This window comes from Alexandromys fortis, unplaced genomic scaffold (assembly GCF_014885135.2).
Source record: "Alexandromys fortis isolate MF-2015 unplaced genomic scaffold, M_Fortis_MF-2015_v1.1 scaffold_9, whole genome shotgun sequence".
In the NCBI taxonomy this organism is placed as follows: Eukaryota; Metazoa; Chordata; class Mammalia; order Rodentia; family Cricetidae; genus Alexandromys; species Alexandromys fortis.
The window spans coordinates 16,792,086-16,815,750 of NW_026067892.1; the positions used below are offsets into that span (position 1 = coordinate 16,792,086).

General features: G+C 41.4%; 2 protein-coding genes across 2 annotated transcripts in view; both read right to left on the reverse strand.

Moving 5' to 3' along the window:
* The window catches only part of Ctnna3 (catenin alpha 3), a 1,282,010-nt gene that overhangs the window by 700,325 nt on the left and 558,020 nt on the right, over nucleotides 1-23,665 (reverse strand). The window lies entirely within an intron of this gene.
* LOC126500889 (small nuclear ribonucleoprotein E) lies at nucleotides 8,353-8,801 on the reverse strand. Its single transcript, XM_050141154.1, has one exon. It carries the CDS (start codon nucleotides 8,772-8,774, stop codon nucleotides 8,496-8,498), a length of 279 nt encoding a protein of 92 aa, XP_049997111.1. The 5' UTR covers nucleotides 8,775-8,801; the 3' UTR covers nucleotides 8,353-8,495.

Consider the following 23,665-nt stretch of genomic DNA (forward strand, 5'->3'; position numbering starts at 1 on the left):
TTATTATTTCAGTATGAAATCAGAGAATGAAGAAAATTAAGAGATGAATACAAAAAATCTACTAGACCGTTTAAACACTGTGGAAGTAAGGCCCCATGAGGTTAGGTGACTTCCGTAATACAAGCCTAATTAATAGGACTTAGCCTGGATCTCAGAACTGCTGCCTGCCAGGCCAGGGATTCGTCCTTCTAAACCCAGAGGACAGTCAGAATAGCATTTATAATCCTGTTGAGATGATTGTGGGATTTCTGAAGGAGATTAGTACTGAACTATGGTCTTCCCAGGATCCCAGAACACTGACCGGGGCGCACCGCAGTGGCTCGACATACTGTTCTTTCAACACTTCGTTTATTTAAGAAACAGCCTTTTGCCTTCTTACCTGTCACAGTGGATGCACAACAGATATTATTTTCATAACACGTGGTTGAATACTTTATTAAAGAAAGGAGGGTAAGATACCCGAAGTGCTTATTTCACTTTATAAAATACAAACATGTGTTCTGTGCATCCCTACACCAGTACTCGGTTTCCTGACCCTTCTCCCTTAGAGTCACTGATATTATCAACCTGCACTTGTAACAAACATCTCAGCTCAAACAATCTGAAAGACAAAGCAGGAAAGAACGATTAGTTAAGAAGAAATGGAGCACCGCCTTACACATTTTTGTTAGTTCACAACATGTATGTTTTCTCTTTGGAATAACTTTATTCAAAACTGCATATGTGGCCATGTGTGCTGGTTCATGCCTTCACTCTCGACACTCAGGCAGAGGCAGGCCGATCTCTGAGTTCCTGACCAGCCAGCGATACATAGGGAGACCCAGTCAAAAGCAATGCATGTGTATTAACCCTTGCTTTTATTTATTTTTTACATTTATTTGTTTCCTGTGTGCATACCTGTGTGGCCACACATGCCATGGTGCACATGTGGAGGTCAGAGGACAACATGTAAGAGTCAGCTCTCTTCTTCCACCATATGGGTTTTAGGGATCAAACTTGGTTTATCCGGGAACCCAGGGTTTGGTCTGAGGTATCCAGGGACCCTTGCCCACTGAGCAGCCCCATCTGCCTTTCGGCACTTGGTTTCAAGTGCTCCTCTGGCTTCCTGGAGCTCCACAGAGACAGGTCTTCTGTTTCTGCTGAAACACTCACACACACTTAATAACTGATTTGTTGTCAAACCAATGAAAAGATAAGATTCCTTAACTGAATTCTGTTCTGCCCTTTATAAATCAGAGACAATGCTACTACGCAGGTCACTGTAAATAAAAGGCTAACCCACGGCAGCGTTAGTGACCGCGTTCCACACGTCATTTCCACGGCTGTAACTCTGGCACCTTGTCTCGTTCTGTGTTCTATGAGGGAGATACCTGTTCTAGGCAAGACTCCGGTCATGCCCGTCACTGAGAACACAACAGAAGTGTCGGTGAACATAACAAACACACAACGCTCTGAATCATGCCATAAGATTCCGTTCTGTCTTTTGAAGTCCATATTTCTCAGGGTGGAAACGCGCATTTACATTTCAAAAGAATAGCTCTAATTCTCATTCCCTTCACATGTCTGCCACACACCGATTTCTCACTGTTGGAGATCAAGCCACAGAGTTATCAAAAAGTCTTTTAATTCAGTAGAAAGGATGACATGCTATGAAATATTTTTGCAGGTTTGAATTTGAAGTTAATGTCTAGTAGATGCACTCAGTAAGGACTGAATCCCCTCAATAAATTGAAATATTGAGTGTTTATGCTAACGGTGGTCATTAAAAATTATCACTGACAACCAGGCAGTCGTGCACGCCTTTAATCCCAGCACTTGGGAGGCAAAGGCAGGCAGATCTCTGTGAGTTCAAGGCCAGCCTGGTCTACAAGAGTTAGTTCCAGGTAAGCTAGGGCTATTACACAGAAAAACCCTGTCTTGAAAAAAACAAAAACAAACAAAAAAATCACTAACATGCTTCTGTAGTCTGGGATTTTATCATCAAAGAACTTAAAACATGAGCGTAATGAGAACCCAAAATCATATGGTACCATGGCACATAGGATGCTAATAGTCAATCTACCACATCATTATATATCATATTGGTAGGAAAATAGATTGCTAGAAATCTGTAGATACAGATTGTAATGGTGACTACATAAGAATTTTAAAATGCCAGAGACAAAGAGCCAAAAGTTTCTGAAGAAATAAAATCTCCAGGTCATCATGGACGGGACAGGGGAAAAGATCCAAACTTGCAAACACAAATGGCTGCTTCTGGGTGGAGAAGCAGATGTGGAGTGGCCTGGTTTTCAGGAGCTGGAAAGTAAATAAATACCTCCTGTGTTGGGCTAATGAAACTGCAATTATATTCTGCCTGATATTTTCTTTGCCACAGTCTCAAACACTGGAGTGGAGATGCGCAGGAAAGATGCGTGAGCGGTGTGGTGACGATGGCATCTGATGCGGGTAACATGAGCAGAGCAATGGGCGCAGTGATTAGTGCAGAAGATAAGCTGTCATCAGATTGGAGATAATTTTAAGCATAAATGAAAGCATGTATGCCCACCTTGTTCTGAAGGCAGGCTGGAGAAATGCAACAGTGGGGGCAGGGTGTGGGCTCTGAAATAAGCAAAACTCCACTTTCGATCAAATCTGTGTGTCAGATTTAAGAACCAAGTACAGTGCCTGGAGTTGCTGACATCTCTGCAGTAGCAGAGGTCGGCCACCATACTTGAACCCCAAAGCGGTGCGGCTCTTTAGTATCTGTTGTAACTGGTATCACCAGTTAACCATACAAAACTAATTTAAGAGGATAAGTGTATATGAAGATTTCATAGCCCCACATTCCCGTTTAACAGTACCATCCAGTTGACATTTCATAATTACAATAAAAGAGTTTAAATGGTTTCGCTAGGATTTATCGTGGCAGTGCCCAAATAAGCATCATGCCACCCAGTTTGGCTAGACAAGTAGGCCGGCCGTGTTTCAGCTTGATTATTATTATTTTGGGGTCCAAATTGCATCATAAGAACATTTGGTGTCTCCTGTAAACTGACAATCCAGTTTGTAAGAGATGCATTATGCAAATTAGGAAATGAGCAGCAAACTACTTCAGATGTTAGTCATTACTACTTACTCTTCACTCCAGATTCGCAAAAACATAATAAGGCAGCAAATTCGACCAAGGGATATTCTGTTACTGCTATTAATGAACAATATTTTATCGTACTGTTAAATTTACTGCAAAACATGGGAATTTACAATAGCATACATTTTCCTACGCAGTCTACTATAATTCAATTTCCCTGTTTCTACGAGAAAAGGAAATAAAGGCGAATATATCTCATACATATTTGGGCCCTAACAGTTCACATTTATTAACTATTCAGTCAGATCCAGCATCACCCCAAGAGCTGAGCACCAATTTCCCATTCCTCGGTGGGAAAGTGAATCATTTTCATTCTTCACAATATTGGTGAACATTGAAAGCTTCACACATGCGTTCCCTGCTCAGCCTAATGTCAGCTCCTCTCCTCCGCGCTTTGACTGTTCCTGTCGTTAGCCCACATACTAGTGCCCAGCTCCCGCTGCAGAGGGGACAGGGGAATGAGAAGTCGTTGGTGGAAATGTACAAAAAGCTCAGTTACCCCCTATAAATAGCCCTCGCTTATGCTTGTCTTCGTCATGTCCCTTGGATCACCACTTTACTCTGGTGAAAATCAACAGCAAAGTTCCCAGGGCCTTTTAAGGGCCTGCACTGAGCCACCAGGAAGACCCAGGGGAATCGGGTCAGCCAGCTGAACTGTCGGGAACTGAAGACAGAAGCTAATACCTGACTTCACACATTCTGAAATGGACTTAGAAGCAGGATTTGGTTCGTTTGTTTGGATTGGTGGCTTTTTCTGTCTCAGAAAACCAAGAAAGAAAAAAAAAGAAAAGAAAAAGGGAAAGGAAAGAAAGGGAAGGAAGACTCGGGGACCAGGCATGGTGGAAGACCTCAACTCCAGGGACTTGGGAGGCTGAGAAGGGGATTGCAAAGTTACCGCTCTGCTAGACTACAAAGTGAGTAGCTCAGTGTTAGCCTGTCTCGAAGTAAAGTGATAATGAAGGCCGAGGATATGTAGTTGTATGATAGTAGTTGCCTAGCGAGTCAGAAGTCCACAATAAACAAACAAACTAATCAACTATTTGGAACTGCTTCCTGATGGAATTTTGATTTCTTTTGTTTGATGGAAAGGGCCTTGGCTCAGCAGGCGTTTATTTGTGGTTTGAGATGTGCTATTTTGTTTAAAACATAAACTGTCCAATCACGCTCTCTCTTGAGAAATATGGTACTTTCATTTTCTGAATATTTGTCTAATTGTGAGGATGTCTTGTTTATTTTCTAATAAAGACATAATGGTTGAAATACATAAGCTCACAACTAACTTTGATGTTTATTTTTAAATAAGTAGGCCTATTTTTCAGTTGAGACACTTTCAGTAAAATAATTGTAAATTCATGTATTTTTCTTTTAAGGCCTAGCCCTATTCATAGCAATTTATAAAGTCTTAATGGTTTAAGCTTTAAGATAAAAAGATTTCCATGTGAGGCAACAAGGTTGTGCTCTTAGTCAGCCATCAGATGTTTCTTAGTTAAAACAAAACCTCATCTGGTTTCTATATCGCTTACACCTAGAAGAGTCAGAAAGGATAGATTGATTGATGAGAAGATAGGAAAACATTATTCTCCTCAGGAAAAATAACCCAACAACTTGAAGCAAAGCCTCCTTCAGAGCAAATGTATTCTCACAGTGCTCAAGTTCTTCAGCCCTCAAGAGACTGAATGTTCTCCGTGTTCCTCAGCTAATTAAGACAGCAGGAAGGGAGCCCTCCTCTCTCTTTTTGCTGTGCATTGCACATATGAAACCGAAACTGGGAAGTCATCCTTGCACTATTTTGTGCCTAGATTTGGGAGGAAGGCTATTGCTTTTGTTTGTTCATACTTGGTTAATGTGTGGTACGTTTAAATAGGATAGGTAAAATATTAACTCAGAAATGCTATGTTTTAGATCAATATTTTTATCCTTTACAATATTTATTTTGTCTAAAAGCTGAAATCTATCTTGGTTTGGCATAGAATCTGAAAAGAAAAAATGAGATTATACAACAGCTTAAAATGGTTGAAATCATTTGTAAGAAAGCTTCAGATGACGACAATTGAAAAGATTCTACAACCGTGTTTCCTACACTGCAATGATCATTCATCTTCAGTTATCCTGACAGATCCTAATTAAAGATTTAATACTCATTTATTATTTGTGTGTGTGTGTGTGTGTGTGTGTGTGTGTGTGTGTGTGTGTGTGCCTGAATGTTTGCCTGTACACTACTGCATGCAGGAGGGCAAGCAGCTCCAAATCCCCTAGGACTGGAGTTACGGGTGACTGTGAGCCACCATGCGGATGTTGGAAACTCAACCCAGGCCCTTGCAAGAGTGATCAGTGTTCCTAACCACTGAACCAACTGTCCAAATAGGTTGTGAATGCTCATACAAAGAAACAGATATCATGTGTCTCCATTTGAGCCTGGGGATCATGTGACCTTTTCTGATATATTAAATCGCAAGAATGAAGACAACAGATGTTTCTTTCCAGAGTATTTTTATTAGAAGAATCAAAGCCCCCAGACCTAGGGAATTTTGGGGGGAAGTTTTCAGTTAGGGGAGTGAGTGGTCAGCTCTCCCTTCACAAAGGAGGATGAGCTTGTTTCCTGAATGCAGGTCATAAAAGACTTGGTGGGATGAGGTGGGTTCAGATTCTGTATGAACTTACAGAAGAACCTAATTAATTCTTTTTGTAAAGGAAAGCAATAGCTTAAGCCCATGACTCTCAATAAGAGAGGACCAGTTGGCCTGGGCGTTTTCTACATTGGCCATGTGCGTTCTGTTAATGACTTTACAAATGGTAGAACTAAAAGATAGGCTGTCAGACCAGAGAATTCACCGTCAACCAATCCACAAATTCTTCAGCGCTCAGAAGAATCAATGTTAACTAGGTGATCATTCTATGACTTTCTATGACAAATCAAATGTGAATATTTCTGACTCTGACAAATTTGTCTTTACATGAAAAAATAAATTCACAATAAATTATGTGTACAACTGAAGCACAACTTTAATCCAAACACTAGGGAAGTGGAGACAGGAGCGATATGGATGGGTGGAGAGGGGATCATAAAGGGGAAGAGACAGGAGCTCACGGAAGTGTGGAGTCTGAGGATTTGTGGAGACAGGATCTTGCCCTTGTGGTTCGAAGATTTGGTAGAGGTAAAAGGTCTCTCTAGTGGTAGGCTGTTTTGCTTTTCTGATCTTCAGCTTGCACCCCAGTATCTGTCTCTGGGTTTTTATTGTTTGTGCTATAGCTTAGAAGATGAAGATAGGAAAGGATCTTCTTAACTGAGGAATATTCTAGAATACTGGACAACCAAGGACAGTAGTAGGAAGAAGGGACTGACAGACATTTCATATTAACACAAGGAGAGAGGAACCGGTTGTAAAGGTGTAGACAATGGGAGAATCGTGAACATAATGGCTACACAGATCTCCCCCCAAAAAAATGTAGCTGAAAAATAGACCCAGGATCTATTCATGAAATAATCTTATCACACTTACCAAATTTTCCTTGTTTATTTGCCTCAAATGCTATTAATTGCTGCTTTAAGAAATTAAAAAAAAAAACAAGGGGGGACTGGAAGAACTGGAAGAAGAAGGGAGGGAAGGGAAGAAACAGAAAGGGAAGAAGGGAGAAGAAAGAGGCGAGAAGAGAACTAAATATATACTAAAACAGGGAAAATGTAAAGCAGACCATTAAATGTCATTCAAGAATACTCAAATACCATATAAATTAGGCCTTCCTGTTAAAATTGGTTGTTCTAACCCTTGGATGGTTCTATCTATCTAAATATTCAATATCTGTTTTCATCACTCCACTTTATGGAAGATGGCATTCAATAAGGTGACAATGTAAGAGCTTTTGGGTACTGTGCTGGTCCCATATTGCAGACGCGAAAATTAACATGGCATTTGATCCACAGACATTGAGATATTCTCATCAGTATCTATCTCATCCCCTGAGGCACAGCGATGAGAGTAGTGCAATAATTGAGGAGGATGGATGGTAAAAGGAGCAGTCAGCCCCTGGCCTGGCGACCATCACTGCTGAGAAAGCCTATGAAACAGCAAAACACCCACGTCATACAAGAATACTCAGAGTTTCCTAAATCGTGAGTTGTTCTGGGGCATGTACCTAAAGATTGTGCTTTATGCCTATTGGATGATTATAATAAATCCCAAAAGATGATGTCAGATATGACCAAGTTTTAAAGAGAGATTGACACTGTGCCTTCAGTCTCCTGAGGGGAAGGATAACTATATAATATGTAGTCATTATTAGCCTTCCTCCGGAAGAAGAAGGGGGGGCTTTTCTGCTCTCCTACTCGTTCACTGGAGAGTGACTTAGACAGGAGCTCATGTGAGCCGCAAACCAGCTGCAGTCTGCATTCCTAAGAACATCACTTTGAAATCTTGTTGGAAAACAAAATAAAATTTGAATTAGTAAAACTGCAATCTAAGATTGGTTTAGACCAAAGAGCAAGACATAAATGCTAGCGAGATCACTAGATCTTACAGGAGTCTGAATAAAAACGACATAAAGAACTTTCATAAAATGTGTTTATTTTTCATTTGATTTTCAAAGCCTAGCAAAACGGGTAATATCTAATAGTCTCTAGTGCCAGTATTTTAAAATTTCTCTGCCTACACAGTATAATATGGACAACTTTTTGTACACATATATATTTATGATTTTTTTAAAAAAAGAAATGCTATTCTTTAGTACATTGCAATCATCGAGATAGATAAAGGAATCCACCTTTTGCCCTGTGGCACTGAGCAGGTGGTAAGCATGGAAAAGCCATTTTAAAGTGATAAAAATCATATTACTAATAACATGCTCTTTAGTTACTTGACTTTTTGTTGTAAGCATTCTTTCTGATTTGCATTTTCCTGTAAATAAGCAAATATGCCAGAAGGTGACTCCCTAGCTAGCAGCTGTTGGACTCTCTCTTGCTGTCCTGGCTGTCTTGAGCAAAAGAACTGTCAATCAGATTTACTCTGTCAAAAACTGGCCAGATTTACTCTGATGGCTCTGTTGAACCCTCTATGGCTGCCCTGAAAACACACACACACACACCCCTGCAATGAATGTGATTGTTGCTTCCTTTGAAGGTATAATCTCAGTCAGGACTATTTCAAAGGGTTTGTACTGGGTTCTCTATGATCACAAGTCTTGATAAAAGTAGACGACCTCACAACCATTTTTTTTGTAATAAAACAATCTCACAGCATTTATTGTCACCTGATAATAACATAAGGACCACTAAAACAACAGGAATAAATGTATTGAACTATGCTCCCAACAGAAGACACCTTTAAAATCACTGCGCTCCCTCTTCAACTTCTCAAGCTCCTGACGGTCTCTAGTTGGAAACACTTTGGAGCAGAGTAATATTATCTCCTTTCAGCATGATCCGACCCAATTGTTTCCTTGACTTTGTTTTAGAGTGAATCTCTTCTGCATCATCTAATACGAGGTTCATGTACTCATCAAAGCCAATAATACAACCTTCTATCCGCATATTCACTTGCTCATACAGCCAGACCTGAATCCGAGACCTGTTTTGCAAGTATCTGAAGATGAGATTGATGGGCTGCACCATCACTTTCTGCACCTTCTGGCCCTGGCCGCGGTACGCCATGGTGAAAGTCACAAAGACCGCACGAGCAGGAAGTCTCACAACCATTTTTAACCCCAAACAGCAGCAGGGTAGTTCTCCTTAGTCTAAAAGGGTTATGAGAGGGACAAAAGGCACAATGCTGTAATTGGTACAAAAGCAAACCTCCATTTGCAAGCAAGGTGTGCTATGGTTGATGCAAGCACTTCATTTGCATGCGAGATGTGCTGTAATTTATGCAAGCATCCCTTTTCTAAATAAATATAAGCAGGTTGTTTGGCTCAGTGAGTGGGCTGGGAGTCACCTCCCCATGTCACTTCCCCTTGCGTTGCAACGTTAAGTACAATAAAAGGCTTCTCTCGTGTGGCCTTTTCTTGCATGCTTTTTGCAGTGAGGGCTGAGGGATGACCTAGTGACACAAAGGCAGGACAGCAAGGGAACCAGCTCCGTAACAGCTGAAAGGTTGGTAGACTGAGCTGCAAAAGCATCCAGATGACCAGCTGCTGCACAGCTGTACAAGAGGCCCCTGAACTGTTTGAGAGACTGACCATGGCAGGAACAAGGGGAATGGCAGAGTGGTGAAGATGGACAGTATAGGGGGACAAGAAATACCAGGTTAAAAAGAGCTAGAGACAGAAACTACAGGCCCTGATCACTGGGGGAAAAAAAATCCGGAAAACTTGCAAGCCTTTGAAGTCACGGTTGCTGGCTCGCCTAGGCTGGAGCTGTAACACTGGCTGCTGTCAAGTCTGAGGAATCTTAACTTCCTAGGACTGCATGAGAACTACAGAATTTTCAGAATGGGAATTCTGGCACCTATGTCTACACAAGACCCCAAATGCATGTAGACTGCAGGGTTCTGACGCCAGAGGACTTCCGTAAAGCTGTCTGAAGAGAGGATGTCGCATGCCACTTTTCCCACCTTCCTGCGACTGCCCACAGCTCTCCAACACTATATGATACAAAATCTGCCAGAGACCAGCTCTTGTTAAGCTTCTTTAAGTCTACCTGCAATCATAAATTTGATCCTAAAGAAAATCAAGAAAGCCTGTGGTCATTCTCCGCTGAGAAGGAACCCAAGGATGGAGCATCACAGGCAGGGGAATGGGAAGAGAAATGAGAAAGGAGAGAGGCTACAAGGAAAACCATCACATACCAAGCATTAGAGAAAACGTAATTGATGATGTTGTCCTCTGATATCAGAACCCTGGGGATCTACTCTTGCTAGCAGCTCTACTGAATCCCTAGAAAGAGTTCCTGTTTGCTTCCCTTGTCCTTTGAAAGACTAGAGAGGTTCCTAGTAAGCCCCAAGAGACATGCTTCAGTAGCACACTTGCTGTCTTTTTCCTCTTCTGTAGAGATGCCGGACCAAGGCACACACAAACTCTGGGACGTTCTTCTTTCTATCTCCTTCCTAGTCACCTAGTTTAAATAAGACGCCTTGCCTACTCTCATCCCGACTTTTGCATTGACCCTGGAATACTGGGATTCAGAGCAATGTCTTCTGGATTATTCTGAGAATATCTCCCCACTAAATGGACTCAGGCTATTCAAAGATTCTAAATAGATGGCAGACTGGGTTACAGTGGGACACTCTGGGGCACTTCTCTTCAACAGCTCTTTTGAACAGAAAACACACATTTTTACTCACATTGTGTTTTCTTGAAGTGGATGGGGGCCTTGGGAATTAGCTCCAATCTTAAGGCTAGCCCTATGTATCATTCACCTGTGTCTGCTGACACTTGGCACCATCTGAAGAACCAGTGCTTCCTCTGGAGCCAGGACCAGTTAGAAGAGAGGGGAGCTGACTGCCTGACAACACTATGTACCCTTCACCCACAAGACAGCTACTTAGAATGCTCCCAGGGAAGCAAGGATGAAACCCTTTTCTTAAAAATAAATTGAGACTTCCTTTTCCTGACAGAATGACCAGCTTCAAGTTGCTGACTCTTGGAACTCAGTTTAGAGTAACTCCATTTAGTCAATATTATGCGTTTTTGTCTTAAGCCAGAAAAGAAGGAGTTTCAGTCCTATGTGAATTTTAGATTCTACCAAAGAATGCAAGAAAATGTATTCCAATTTTATACCCAAACTTTACCCAGGAATGAAGAAGGTTTCCCTATAATCCAGGGCAACATGAATTCATACTGTGTAAAGTTTAGAAATTTCAAAATTAAAAAACAAACACAATTCATTTGGGGGAATTTCCCCTGTTACAGAAAGTAACAGATTCAGTAGTAGACAAAGGAAATCTAGCTGAAGAAATCCCTGATTGGTCCTCCCAGCTGCTAGTTTTCTCAGTTCAGGAACAGGTGAGCAGAGGCTTAGATAAACTAAAGGAAGACAGATTCGCCACCCCCACTCCCATTGTACCTTCATTTTATTTCTCCTTTCTGTGAATACACATTTTGAACTTAATGTCAAATCCAATCTGCCACGTTTTTGCTCTGTGTACCTGCTGGAGTCTTTTGTCCCGTAAAATTCCGATACATCTGTTAAATCTTTTAGAATACAATGAGGCTCCGGAGCCTCCTCACAGCAGCCTCAGCCCCCACAATTCAAACAAGGCGCCCCAGTCATGAAAATGTACCAAACAGAACAGGATGTACAATTTCCCGAGCTTCCAGGTAATTCTCAGTGTTTGTAAGGTCCCTCTCTCCATACTGTGCTGCCAGCATTCACAACAAATTAAAGCGTCATTCAGCTGCTCTGCTAGGGAGAAGAACAGACCAAGACGGGGCAGGAACCAAGGGCTCCCCGTTTCCTCCTTTTACCATCAATGCAGGATTCTAAGTAGAGCTGTCCTCTGTCTGTCCAGAGCCATCAGGTTTTTATCAGATTTGAAGATGAACTTCGGTTAAGGCTGTCTCTTCTCTTCCTCCTCCAATAGTTAACCCCCTCTCTCATAACCCAAGCTGACCCTGACTTTATCCTGGTGAACCGTTCCAGTAGCCTGGCAGACCACAAAGGCTAGTGGCCTGACATGAGCTGTAGGGGAAAACCCACTGCCAAAATTCTACACTGAGGCCCAGCCTGTGAATCTACTACTATAAATTCCATGACTTCTGTGGGGGTGGGGGGCAGAGTCCAAGAAGAAAAATATCAGAGCCAATACTGATGCTGAGGGCAATATAGTGGCACCTGCATGTTCTTCAACAGCATGCCAACAGTTATATCAGGAGTAGAAGTGCATGGTTTGAGCAATAACTTCACTGAAAACAGAGCTAAGGCCTTGGAGATGGTATGCCATTCTGCCACCTCAACAGTTCATTGGTAGAGGAATATACTATGCCCATTTCACAGAAACTTGCCCACAGAAGCGACTAACAGAAACCCTCAGGTGAAATGGCAGGTTCTAGAATTTATCTAGCTCTGAGCCTTGTAATCAATACTCTGCAGACTCTTCCTAATTGCAGCGGCAATCAACTAATGGAAAGCAGATTATTGCACCCCAACATCTGCAGGCTTGAACCGTGAACGTTGTTGAGTCACCAGTAGAGACGATAGAAGTTCTGCATTTTAAAAGAACAAGCCAAGATGCTATCTTTAGGATGCTCAACACTCCTCTTAAGATTTCTAAGCCACAGGCCTCACACTGTCAACGTGTGCTAGAAATAAAAGCATAAGTGCCATGGTTTTGTTAACACAGCTCCATTGGAAACCAGAGATTAGTGGTTATGTAAAGCAGAGTAGAGCTTCCCCAGTCAATCACACATGTGTTCATTCTTTTCTGCTCATCTTCCCATGGACTAGCATTTGCTTGGTGCCTTTCTGAGGCCTGCGCTGTGTGGGGGTATAAATACTGTTCTTACCCTGAGAATGACCTCACAGAAGAGCTAAGACAAATGGCCGTGGAGGCCTTCTTAATGACACACACCAAATTCAAGTCTAGTATTCATGCCAGAGATTAGCATTGATAAGCTCAGCAAGGGAGTCTGCAGTGAACATTTAGGAGGTCTCACATGACACATCCTGAGAAATCCAGGGATTCTAATAAACCATATTATTGTCAAAGTTCTGGCACCCTGAACTCTGTGAGGAGAACAGTGTTTCCAGATGGGGACACTGACAGCGATCTTCACAATGTGGGAGGACAGAGCCAGGGAAACAGACTGGAGGATGTCTTCAAACAAAGAATGAGGTGCTGATGTCCATGGGGAGGTAAATGAAGAGAAGGAGAGGCAGTGTATCAGGGATGAGGCTCTGTGTGTAGTAGGTCTCCTTCCCTCTGTCTCATCCCAAGCCCACATCACACAGTTCATTTTGACTGTTTTCTACTAAGTAAGAGATCCTCATCACTCCCTTACTTTCTTTCACCTTCTTCCTCCTCCTCCTCTTCCTCCCTCCTCTCTTTTCTTCTCCCTCTTCTTCCCCCTCTCTCTGTGTGTATTTCTGGCTCTGTCATGCTCTGTGTCTCTGCACATACGCACATGTGTGTATGTGTGTGTGTGTTTCCTGTGCAGAGCTAGAAGCCATGTCTCTATTTCATGACATCAGAGTCTCAAAAGGGTGCATCCCCCACGTCACTGCTTGAAGGAATCTGAACACTCAGCAAGCTTTGCCAGGGCAAAAATCTCAGCTTGTCTGTGTTAAGCTGTTGATATTACAGGGTTTGTTACTCAAATACAGCCTAATCTCTTCTTCTTGAACAAAGATAACCATGTCAGAGTTGATAACTACGCTCAGGGACTTTGATGACCCTAGGGCTCTTGGAAGCAGATCTGAAGAAATAGATGTGAGACAGAACTTACCAGTGACTTAGATGATGGGGCCGATGGACGGCATTTAGAAAACACGGCTGTGCAGCGTGAGGAACACCAGTATTCTCTCTACTGCTTTCATTAGCGTTATTTTCATCAGAATCTTGTGTTAAGTCGTCAACAAAACAGAATTAGTCTTAAGCACAGCAGCAGCACACTCAATAGCAGCAGTTCTCCTAAAAGGTGAAGTCAGAATTGAGTAGAATCTCTCCATGGATTTATTGTCTGTCTCCTGACTCTCTGACAATAGAAAGGAGGAAGACGGTCCAGAGCAGCGGTTCTCAGCCTTCCTAATGTTGGACCCTTTACTACAACTCCTCACACTGTGGTGACTCCAGTCAGAAATTATTTTGTTACTTCCTAACTGTAACTTTGCTACTGTTATGAACCATAATGTAAATATCCTTTATGCAGGATATCTGACATGTGACCCTGTGAAAGGGTCCCTCAACCCCTAGGCTTGGAACCTCTATTCTGGAGAGATAGTTCAGTTGTTAAGAACATCTTATGCTCTTGCAGAGGGCCCGGGTTCAGCTCCCAGCACACATATGGAGGCTCACAAAGGTCCATAACTCCATTTCCAAGGAGTACAACACCTTCTCCTGGTCACATCAGGTGCTCATATGTTGTGTGATATTTTGATTGTGTTCTGACAACAAAAAGCTTGCTTGGAGTCAGAGACTGGAGACACCTTCTAGCTGGCCCAAATTAATCTTAGAGGTTTGGAGGACTGTAGACAAAGAGGAGCCAGGAAGTGGTAAAGGTGGGACTGAGAGAGGATCTCTACCCTTTTGAATGGAGGAATGATAGAGGGAGGAAGCAACTGACGCCTGCTCCGTGCTCCTCTGATCTTTCACGTTCTTATCCCGATATTTGACTCCCAATTTTTTACTTTTTTTCTTTTTTTTTTTTTTTTTTTTTTTTTTTTTTTTTTTTTTTTTTTTTTGCAGGAGAGGTGAAGCAGGGTTTCTCTGTGTAGCTTTGGAGCGTGTCCTGGAACTCACTCTGGAGCCCAGGCTGGCCTCAAACTCACTGAGATTCATCTACCTCTGCCTCCCGATTGCTGGGATAAAAAGTATGCACCACCACCACCCAGTGAATTCCAATTTTTTATTGATAAATATTAACTAGATGAATTCTTTACTTATGCACATAAAATAACTTGAAAGAAGAGACAGAGTGGGACAAGGCTCTAAAAAACCTAGGTGTCAGCAGACTGGCTATAGCAAGTGTTACACGAGCGGAGTTATGTTCTGTCTTCTCTTCATTCTACATCACCCCTGGAGACACTTCAAAGCAATGTCCTAAGCTATCTCCTGGCAGACATTTTCTCATCCATTATAATACCCAATTGTGGGGTTCACAGGTGTTTCTGCTTCTAGGGCCTCTACAGAAATGTAACCCCCACAGGAATAACACAAGAGGAAGCTTATTGAAGCTCAGTTCCAATATTACTCAAACTCATGGATCAGAATCTACAAATGACGTCAAACCATTTGTTACACAGCCCTTCAACACAGAGAATCAGGTAAACAAGAATATATGCGGCAACCTGTTGAATCTGTAGTGACTATACATAATTTCTATAGGCAAAAGCTACCAGACCTATGTTCTGTGTCATTATGAAATAAAAGATCTTGTTTACAGTTGACAAGTAAGGATTCATCATACACACACACACACACACACACACACACACACACACACTTCCTCAGAGCTATGCACCAAGAAGCATATTAAAATAACTTTCGAATTTGGCTGCTTGTCATCTGACATGCTGGCCTTATTCTCAGGGCTTTACAGTATTCTCCAAGGAAAGGTGAGGACACTGATTACGAATTCCCTTTTGCCAAAGAAAAGACACCTATAAGATCCCCAGGAAGAAGAGAAGCAGATTCTATGACAATATAGCAGAATAAACCAAATCACTCATATGGAAAGTAAACTCCTGACCTTGGTGGCTTCAGAACTCAGCATTAATCAGTGAAGCAGATTTGGACAAGGGCAGCCATACAAGCTATGATTTCAGAGGTCTCATCTACAAACCATATTTCAGAATGCATCTTTGTTGTTGACGAGAAACTAGCCTGAAATAACTCGTGAAGCCCTGGCGAGCAGACTCCTTGGGTTATAAAAAGATGCCAGATACCCACAGGGACTCGATGCTACATTAGGCCACTGGCATCCTCCATGAGGACACCTACAGCTTCTCTGCATAGAACACGGATATGAAAATACCATGTGGATATCAAAATATTTAGCAGCAACATGCCACTTTGGATGGCATTTTAAATCATCTTCTTGGGGGTTCTTTTGTGGAGGATAACGAAGGGGTGGAGACTTCATTACGCTAATCCTGATCAGACAAACCCCCAAATGTACCTCATGTGGTCATGGAAACTATTTGCTTTAATTTAAAATTAATTAAGCTTGAGTTAAAGTGAAAAAGGAGTGGCCCTAGAGCTTTAATTGCAGACACTGGGTTCAACACAACAACAGGCATCCCAATGCTTCAGCCTTGAATTTCTGCCATGAAAACCATTAATCAATTCAAAGAGAGAGCTTGCACACTTTGCTGCCTGTACTCGGCCCCATCTGCTAAGTGTATCATTGCCAATCCATGGTCCAGTGTGCCAATGGCACGAGGCATGGGTGGTTCTTCCAGAGCATGCGGGATGCCTGCCTACTTCCACCAAAACAATGTGGTGTCATCTGATCTTCAGGAGGAATTGTCTACCTGAAAGACAACACCATAAAATTTTAACTCTTGTTTGTCCCTCCCTGACTGCTTTAAAACATATGTTACGTGACCTCCTCAACACAAAAGTACCCTTAAGCTTGGGGTTAAAGTTTGGAGGTTTAATGATTATCATTGTGACATACATACAGATGTATGCATACTCTGTGTGTGTGTGTGTCTGTGTCTATGTGTGTCTGTGTGTGTTCATATAGAGGGGACATGGGAAGAGTTCCAGGGAGGGTATCTGCGAGTGGCTAGAGGTAGGAAAGGGAAGGAGGAAAGTGATATAATTCTATTTCAACTAAAATCATCTTTAAAAAGTAAGTAAAAAAAGAGTTGGCAAAATAAAAAATAGGTTCAAAACAAATGTATCAAATGTATATTGAGAAAATTCAAACAATGTATCATGAGTAAAAATAAAAGTAATAGATCAAAATGCACGTTAAAAACAAAATTTGATGCCAGGAGGTACTGGCACACACCTTTAATCCCAGCACTCCTGAGGAAGAGGTAGGTGTACCTCTGTGAGTTCAAGGCCAGCCTGCTCTAAGGAGCGAGTTCCAGGACAGGCTCCAAAGCTACACAGAGAAATCCTGTCTCAAAAAATAATTTTTTAAATAATGAGCTTTAGAACTATTTTAACTTAACCTAGTTTGGTGGTTCTCAACCTTCCTAATGCTCTGTGTCCTTTTAATATAGTGCCTCATGTTGTGTATAAAATTATTTTCATTGCTACTTTATAACAGTCATTTAATACTGTTATGAATCACAATGTAAATAGCCGTGAAGACTCTGTGAAAGGGCTAGGTTGCAACCCACAGGTTGAGGGCTGGTGGTCTAGTTGATGTAGTGACTATAGTAGGAAGGAAAATTGCTAGTCTAATCAGTGGATTTTAACAAGATAAGATGACCTGGAGGCTCTGTAAGTTCCCAAGCAAGAAGGAGACATGCAACCTCCTTGATCAAGTCCATCAGAAATTTTGGCTGGTTTATCTTGGTAATTCTATCATATAGATAGGTTTGAGAACTACTAACTTTTAGAGTGAGGTTCTATTTCATAAGAATTATTGCTTCTATTCTTGATTCTCAGAGCTATACTAGAGAGAGAGAGAGAGAGAGAGAGAGAGAGAGAGAGAGAGAGAGAATTATTCCTAAATTGATAAGTGAGGAACCGTGACTTACAAAAGTGTGCCAGTTTCATTACTATTGCTGTCATAAAAGAACCCAGCAAAAAGCAACACATGGAAGGAAGGGGTAATTTGACTTACAGGCCCAAGTTCTAGTCCATTGCTTCAGGGAAGCCAAGGTAGTCACATCACAACTAAAGTCAACAAAGCACATCTAAAGCAAACAGAGAACAAAGCATATCTTTCCTTGCTTGCTTGCTTTGCCACCTTTGTGCAGTTCAGAGTCTTGGCTAGGGAATGGCATTGCCCACAGTGGGCTGCATCTTCCTGGGTCTACTTTTTGATTACCAGTCAAGGCAATCCTCCACAGCCATTTTCACATGCAATTCTGACCTCCATAATCCCTCCTTTAGACTCCTGCCTTGGGGCTGGAGAGATGGCTTAGCAGTTGAGAGACTTTCTTGCTAGTTGGTTCTATGTTACGTAAAATTGATAGTAAAACTAGCACAGGAAGCATGAAAAGTTCTCCCTCGGTCACAAGGCTTCTAAGTGGTAGAAGAAGGGCTCAGAGCCAGGACCTGAAACCAACTGAACTTTTCACTAAGATACACTGCATTCCCTGGGCAGGATGAAGATGCAACAAGATAATGGCTATGTCAAATCTTTCATCAATTTGAACAACTGTTCACACACCAAAGTATCTTCCCCCAAAATAGGGAAACCAGTTAAGAAAACGTAATGGCTCTTTCTGGATTCCTGGTGAGGGTTTATTTTTTTTCTCTTTCTTAGTTTTTCTCCATATTCTTCTCATGCATGCATATGTAAACATATTCTTTGATTGTTTGTACATGTGCAATGCATGCTGACGACACTAACTGCCCCACTTTCCATTCGTTCCATTCCGTCCGCCGATCCCTCTTTCTCTGAGCAAGTTCACCTCCTGGTTTTCTGCTCTTCATTTTGGGTTTTCAAAGAGACGCATCACAGCAATGGCTTTAGTTCTGTTTTATCATAGCGCTGTCGTGTGTGTACAACATGTTGGGCTTTTGCTATAACACTGTCGTGTACATACCCCAGTGTGCTTTGCTCCTATGGTGCCTGACTCTACTAATAATAACAAGAAAAGACATGTTAGAGAAAGCAGGAAGAGAATTTACCTGTGCCATCTCTCTTTTAATGCCACAAAACATGAAGAGTGATGTCTCTCCCTTGGAAGAAGGAAAAAAATTAAACTTAGGCTTGAATAGGTGTGAAATCCAATACAAAGCCTATCACAGTAGAAGTCGGAGCCAAGCAGAGCCCGACAACCCCTGCTCCCATCACAATAGGCACAATCTGAGCCTCAGGAGACCATAATAGCCATGCAGCTGATAGAAGGATCCCATCACTCCTCCCTCAAACTGGGTCAACATTCCACCCAGGCTGCAAAAAGTAACATACTTTGCCTTGTGGGTCAGTGCTGTGCCCACAAATCTAGTTCCAACAAGAAAGCAAAGATACCCAGGTCCAAATTCCAGGAAGTAGCTCCTAAACCCATCCCAACACAGGGAAGAATTCTGCAGGCCAGAGAGGCAGGTTGAAGTGTTGTATAGCATCACTATTTCCCAGAAGTGGGCACCAGTGTCCCTTGCCAAAAGCTGAACAAGTCTCTGTGGCTCTAACATACAGTGCAATTTACATACAGTTCATACATGGAGTTTAACATCAGCTTTGACACGGAGCAGATTATCTTAAAAACACATTCCTTCATTTCAAGCACAGATACCTGCAAGATGGTCTTTGTAGATGAAAAAAAAATAGATTCTTTGGGTACCAGGCTGAGACCTGCACTCCATAAGTACCCAGATTCAGTCTGTACCATTACTAGCAAAGTTTGGTCCTAACCCCCTTCCCAACTGCTATGCTGGCCTCAGTGGGATAACTTGGGGTTCAAAATAACACATACTTACATGGGAAACAAAACCTCAATCTCACACCAGAATTCTGACCACAGATGGGGACTCTAGACAGTCATGTGGTCTCATTCTGCCCCCAGGTATGGGTGTGAAGGGATGATGTATTTTTAGATATTCTCCAGGTCATCTTGAAGAAGACACCAGCAGCAAATATGGGCTTGCCTCACCTCCATCCATAAAATAAAAGCCCGCATATTAGGAGGAAACACACGGGAAACCTTGATTTATAGGTCCATTAAGAAATGAAAGAGCAAAACTACTTGATGAAAGGTTTCACCTTTCTATGTTATATATAATTTATAGATAGTAAGTAAATTCTTTGGGAAAACATGACATTTCTGAAGATTTCATTACAATTTCATCTTTTGTATAGCTGTTTGCATTTCCATACATCTTATATCAGTATGTTTAGCTTACCTAAACCAATGTTTCCTCAAAGGAAAAGTTTATAATTTTGTAAATGAAATATAAGTAATAAATTTATATAATGTTCTATAAAATACCTAGAAATACTTAAAATTGATTATCTGTATGCTTTCTCCTCTTGTCTGATTCAAAATGGTTTTGTAGGTATTATCAAGTATGCTTTACAATGACTTCTCAAATTAAAGAAGTATTTAACTTTACTAGTTTAAAATGTATTTATGGGGCTGGGAATATTGATCAGCTATTGAGAGTACAGGCTACTTTTACAAAAGGATCCAAGTTCAATTTTCAGCACCTTCATGGAAGCTAATAACTATCTGTAACTCCAGTTCAAGGAGGATCTACTGCCCTCTTCTGGCCTCTGCGGGCAATGCATGTACATGGTGCATACGCATAACATGCGTGCAAAACACCCACACACATCAAAAATAATAAAAGAAATCTAAAACAGTAAAAATAAAGTGTTGTTCACAGAAAAGCACTGGGACAATTTCAAGTCTGTTATACGTGTATATGGTAGTGGGGCTAGAAGGCTGTGTATGCTCGTAACTATGTCTGTGTCATGCATGTATGTTTCTATCTCTAATAGAGTCTGTCAAGTAAATTTAATATATAGTGCAAGTCCTTGTATGACAACCTAATGTGAACCTGTTTTCTAAAGCCAGCAACAAGTATCACATCATAATATTGATCCCTGGGAGGATGATTGCAGTGACTAGTTAACATGATGAGAATGCTCTTTACTTGGTGTACATAATTGGGATCTTGGTTTTCCCCTTCTGAGCTACTCCAGGCCTCTGCCTAGAGAAATGCAACCAAACACATTATAATGAAGTGAGGATACTAGTCTCGACTCTGAAGCTTCGCATGTTTTCCATAGACACTTTTACATGACTCGAGACCTCTTATATAAAGCAGCTTACAATATTCGCAGGTTAAACTTGGAAACTTGTAATTCTAATTATAGAGCTATAGAGGTTCTAAAGTTCTAGAATTACAGGCACAAACAGGGTCTAACTCTTGAGACTGGAGTGACTGTCTAATCCTAGATGCCCGGCAGTGCTACTGAGAACCCTGAGTATTTGGACCCTTTCTTGAGGACCCAAATTCAGTACCAGAGGGGATCCTATAGTAACCGGGATGGGTGAATTCATGAATGGAGAATTTCAAATAGGAAACTCAATGAGCTGCAAGGGGACACTGAGTGTGGCGTGGATCTGCAGACTTGTTCCCGTTGTGAAGAATGTCAATGAGGTGACACTCTATGATGTCCATCTTTGTGAAGTGTCAGCCACTCTATCAAAGGGACATTTCAAGAGTCCCAAGGAAATCTGCAAGTGACTGACAAGAATTTGAGGCCTTCCAATAGCTCTGACTGAGCCACTTTGGAGGCATATCTTCCAATAGCTCTGACTGAGCCACTTTGGAGGCATATCTTCCAGGCCTAGTCACGCCTTTGCACAGTGAGTCTCATATAGCACATGAAGTGTAGCACAGTGAGAGTTTCCGGGCCAGGACCATCAGCTAAACCACTCCCAAATTCCATATGCAGAGAAATGATGAGATAATAAGTGTTATTATTGTATGCCAACAATTTGGGAGCCAATTTGTTTTGTGGCAGAATAAGTCATAGAGAGAGAAAAGAAATGAAGGGGTTAGAAACCAAATACATTCAGATAATACAACTCAATGACACACTGAAACAACCATCCTACATCCCAGGGCCTGTAAGAAGGGATGGTTGTGGGTAGCTACATAAGGACATATGATAGGGAAAAGAAAGGGCAGAAAGAGCCACAAACTATTTACAATTGCTCCCTCTCAAAGGAGCAAAAAATCAAGAAAGATTGGTTTGAGGGTGAATTCATTTTCCCAGGTTATTACAGAATTTGACAGCACTCCATATGACATACGAAAGGGCACCCAAGCTCCTGAAGCAATAATGCGTCATCCGAAGTCAAGTCATTTACTCCCTGGAAAGATATGACTATTGTTTCACAGAGGGTCAAAAGACATCCCTCACTGTGGGAGAATAGAAGGCAGCAAAGCCAAAGTCATTTGCAGCGAAGAATATATTTCTGTAACTGGAGTAGATTCAGAAATAAACAACCACCTTTGAATGTATGATGCCCGAATGTCCAAACAGCAGGACTGTTAAAGTAGCTTTGCTATTTCCCATAGTGTAATGAAATAGTTCATGAAACCATTGCTATTAACATGGGCTGCACTAATTACAGACTAATAATGACATGTGATACCCTTTACCTAGTAACTGTTAAACAACATGCTGTGTATAGCTTAACATGTAACTGTTCTTACTACAAATACAGATTTCAAACATCTGTGTTCAGGCTGTCAGTCAGCAAATGTCCAGATTTGGGGAGCCAAGCCCCCTCTGAGTCCCATCCACCATGTTGTAATGTGTCTGTTAGGAAAACATCAGGGGACATGGCCGGATATACTGATTTTGTTCTTGCCAGTAAATCACCTCCCCAGGTAACTATTCTCAGAATAAAACTACCACCAGAGTGGCAAGGTTCTACACCAAGAAAAGGTTGTATTTTAGCCCTCTTGTGCATTCAGTATAAACTTTAAAACCACAAGAAGGAGGAAAATACAAATTGTAAGCCCCTGGTGAAAAGACGATAATAGAAGACTGTAATTTTTTTAAAAAAGGAAACAATTTGGGCAGGTTTGTTTGTTTTTGTTTTTGATTTTGTTTTGTACTTGTCACTGTTTTGCAATATACTTTGGCATCACAGTTAATACTATAAGAGGATTGTATCTCCTTAAGAAAATTAACAGGCCACACCAGTGACAGGTAATCTGATCTGTTTTCCAACTGGATAATAGGGCTTTCTTTACTTCATCATTTGTAACATGCTCCCATTCAAAAACATGCAGACATGACTGTACCAGGTTTTCCAAAGGTTAGAAGAAAAAGTAAAGGCTCCCTGCTTTGTTTTTCTTGCCACCATAACCTCATGGCCTTGAAATGTTTTTTTTTTCTCCATGAACCAAAAATGGGCACAAGGTAAGAGTGTTCAAAAAAAATACTACAAATGAAATGTAGAGGGCAAAAGTTAACTTTCAAAACTAAAAGATACGATAAATTCTGGAGTATATTTTAAAACCTGTTTGTGTTCCTTTAGCGGGAGTCTTCTGGCTCATTTGCAAACTCTTCACTATGATGCATTGGAGACCTGAGAAAGAATGACGAATGGAAGAAGTCCGATCCCTTGAGCAGTGACATCACTGGGTCACAGCAGTGTCTATTTTGTAGTCAACTATTGTCACTTGTCTCAAGCCCTGGCCTCTACCTTCATCACATTCCTGGGAACTTGCTTTTGGTCCTCTTTCAGGCTTGCAGACACAGACTTGCTCCCCTCTGGCTACGTGCTACTTGTTCAAGGACCTTGGAATTTGTACCTCCTTGTTCTCCATCAACATACTGAAAGTACTCTCAAGATAAGTCTGTTTCTCCCTTTATGAACATCCTAACCAATCATCAGCTTCAGAAGGCACGAGTTGTCCATAGGTAGATTTTCTAGGGAGGCTGGATTCCCACCCATTCTTTAGTCATTCACATCTGCTATTTCCTTTCGTTCAACTTCTCATGGAGTGTTTGACTGTCTATCCCTTTGACATCAAGTCTGAGCCTTAGCAGTTTACTTAGTTAATGGGAAGTGATGAAATTAAATGAAAGATTTCCTTTGGTGGAAAATAAAATAAAAATGAATAAAAAACTGCCCTCTTTTGTTTCATCAGACTTTAAATCAAATCAATTTCTGAGGTAAACTTGTCTTTCTTCCTTCTTTTCTTTTCTTTCTTTCTTTCTCTTTCTCCTTTTTGCTTTCTGCTTTAAAAGAGATATTTTGATTGATCCACAAATCCAGACATATACTGA

Excerpts from the sequence above, each read along its gene's own strand:
- LOC126500889 (XM_050141154.1), bottom strand. The coding sequence starts at position 8,774 with ATGGCGTACCGCGGCCAGGGCCAGAAGGTGCAGAAAGTGATGGTGCAG.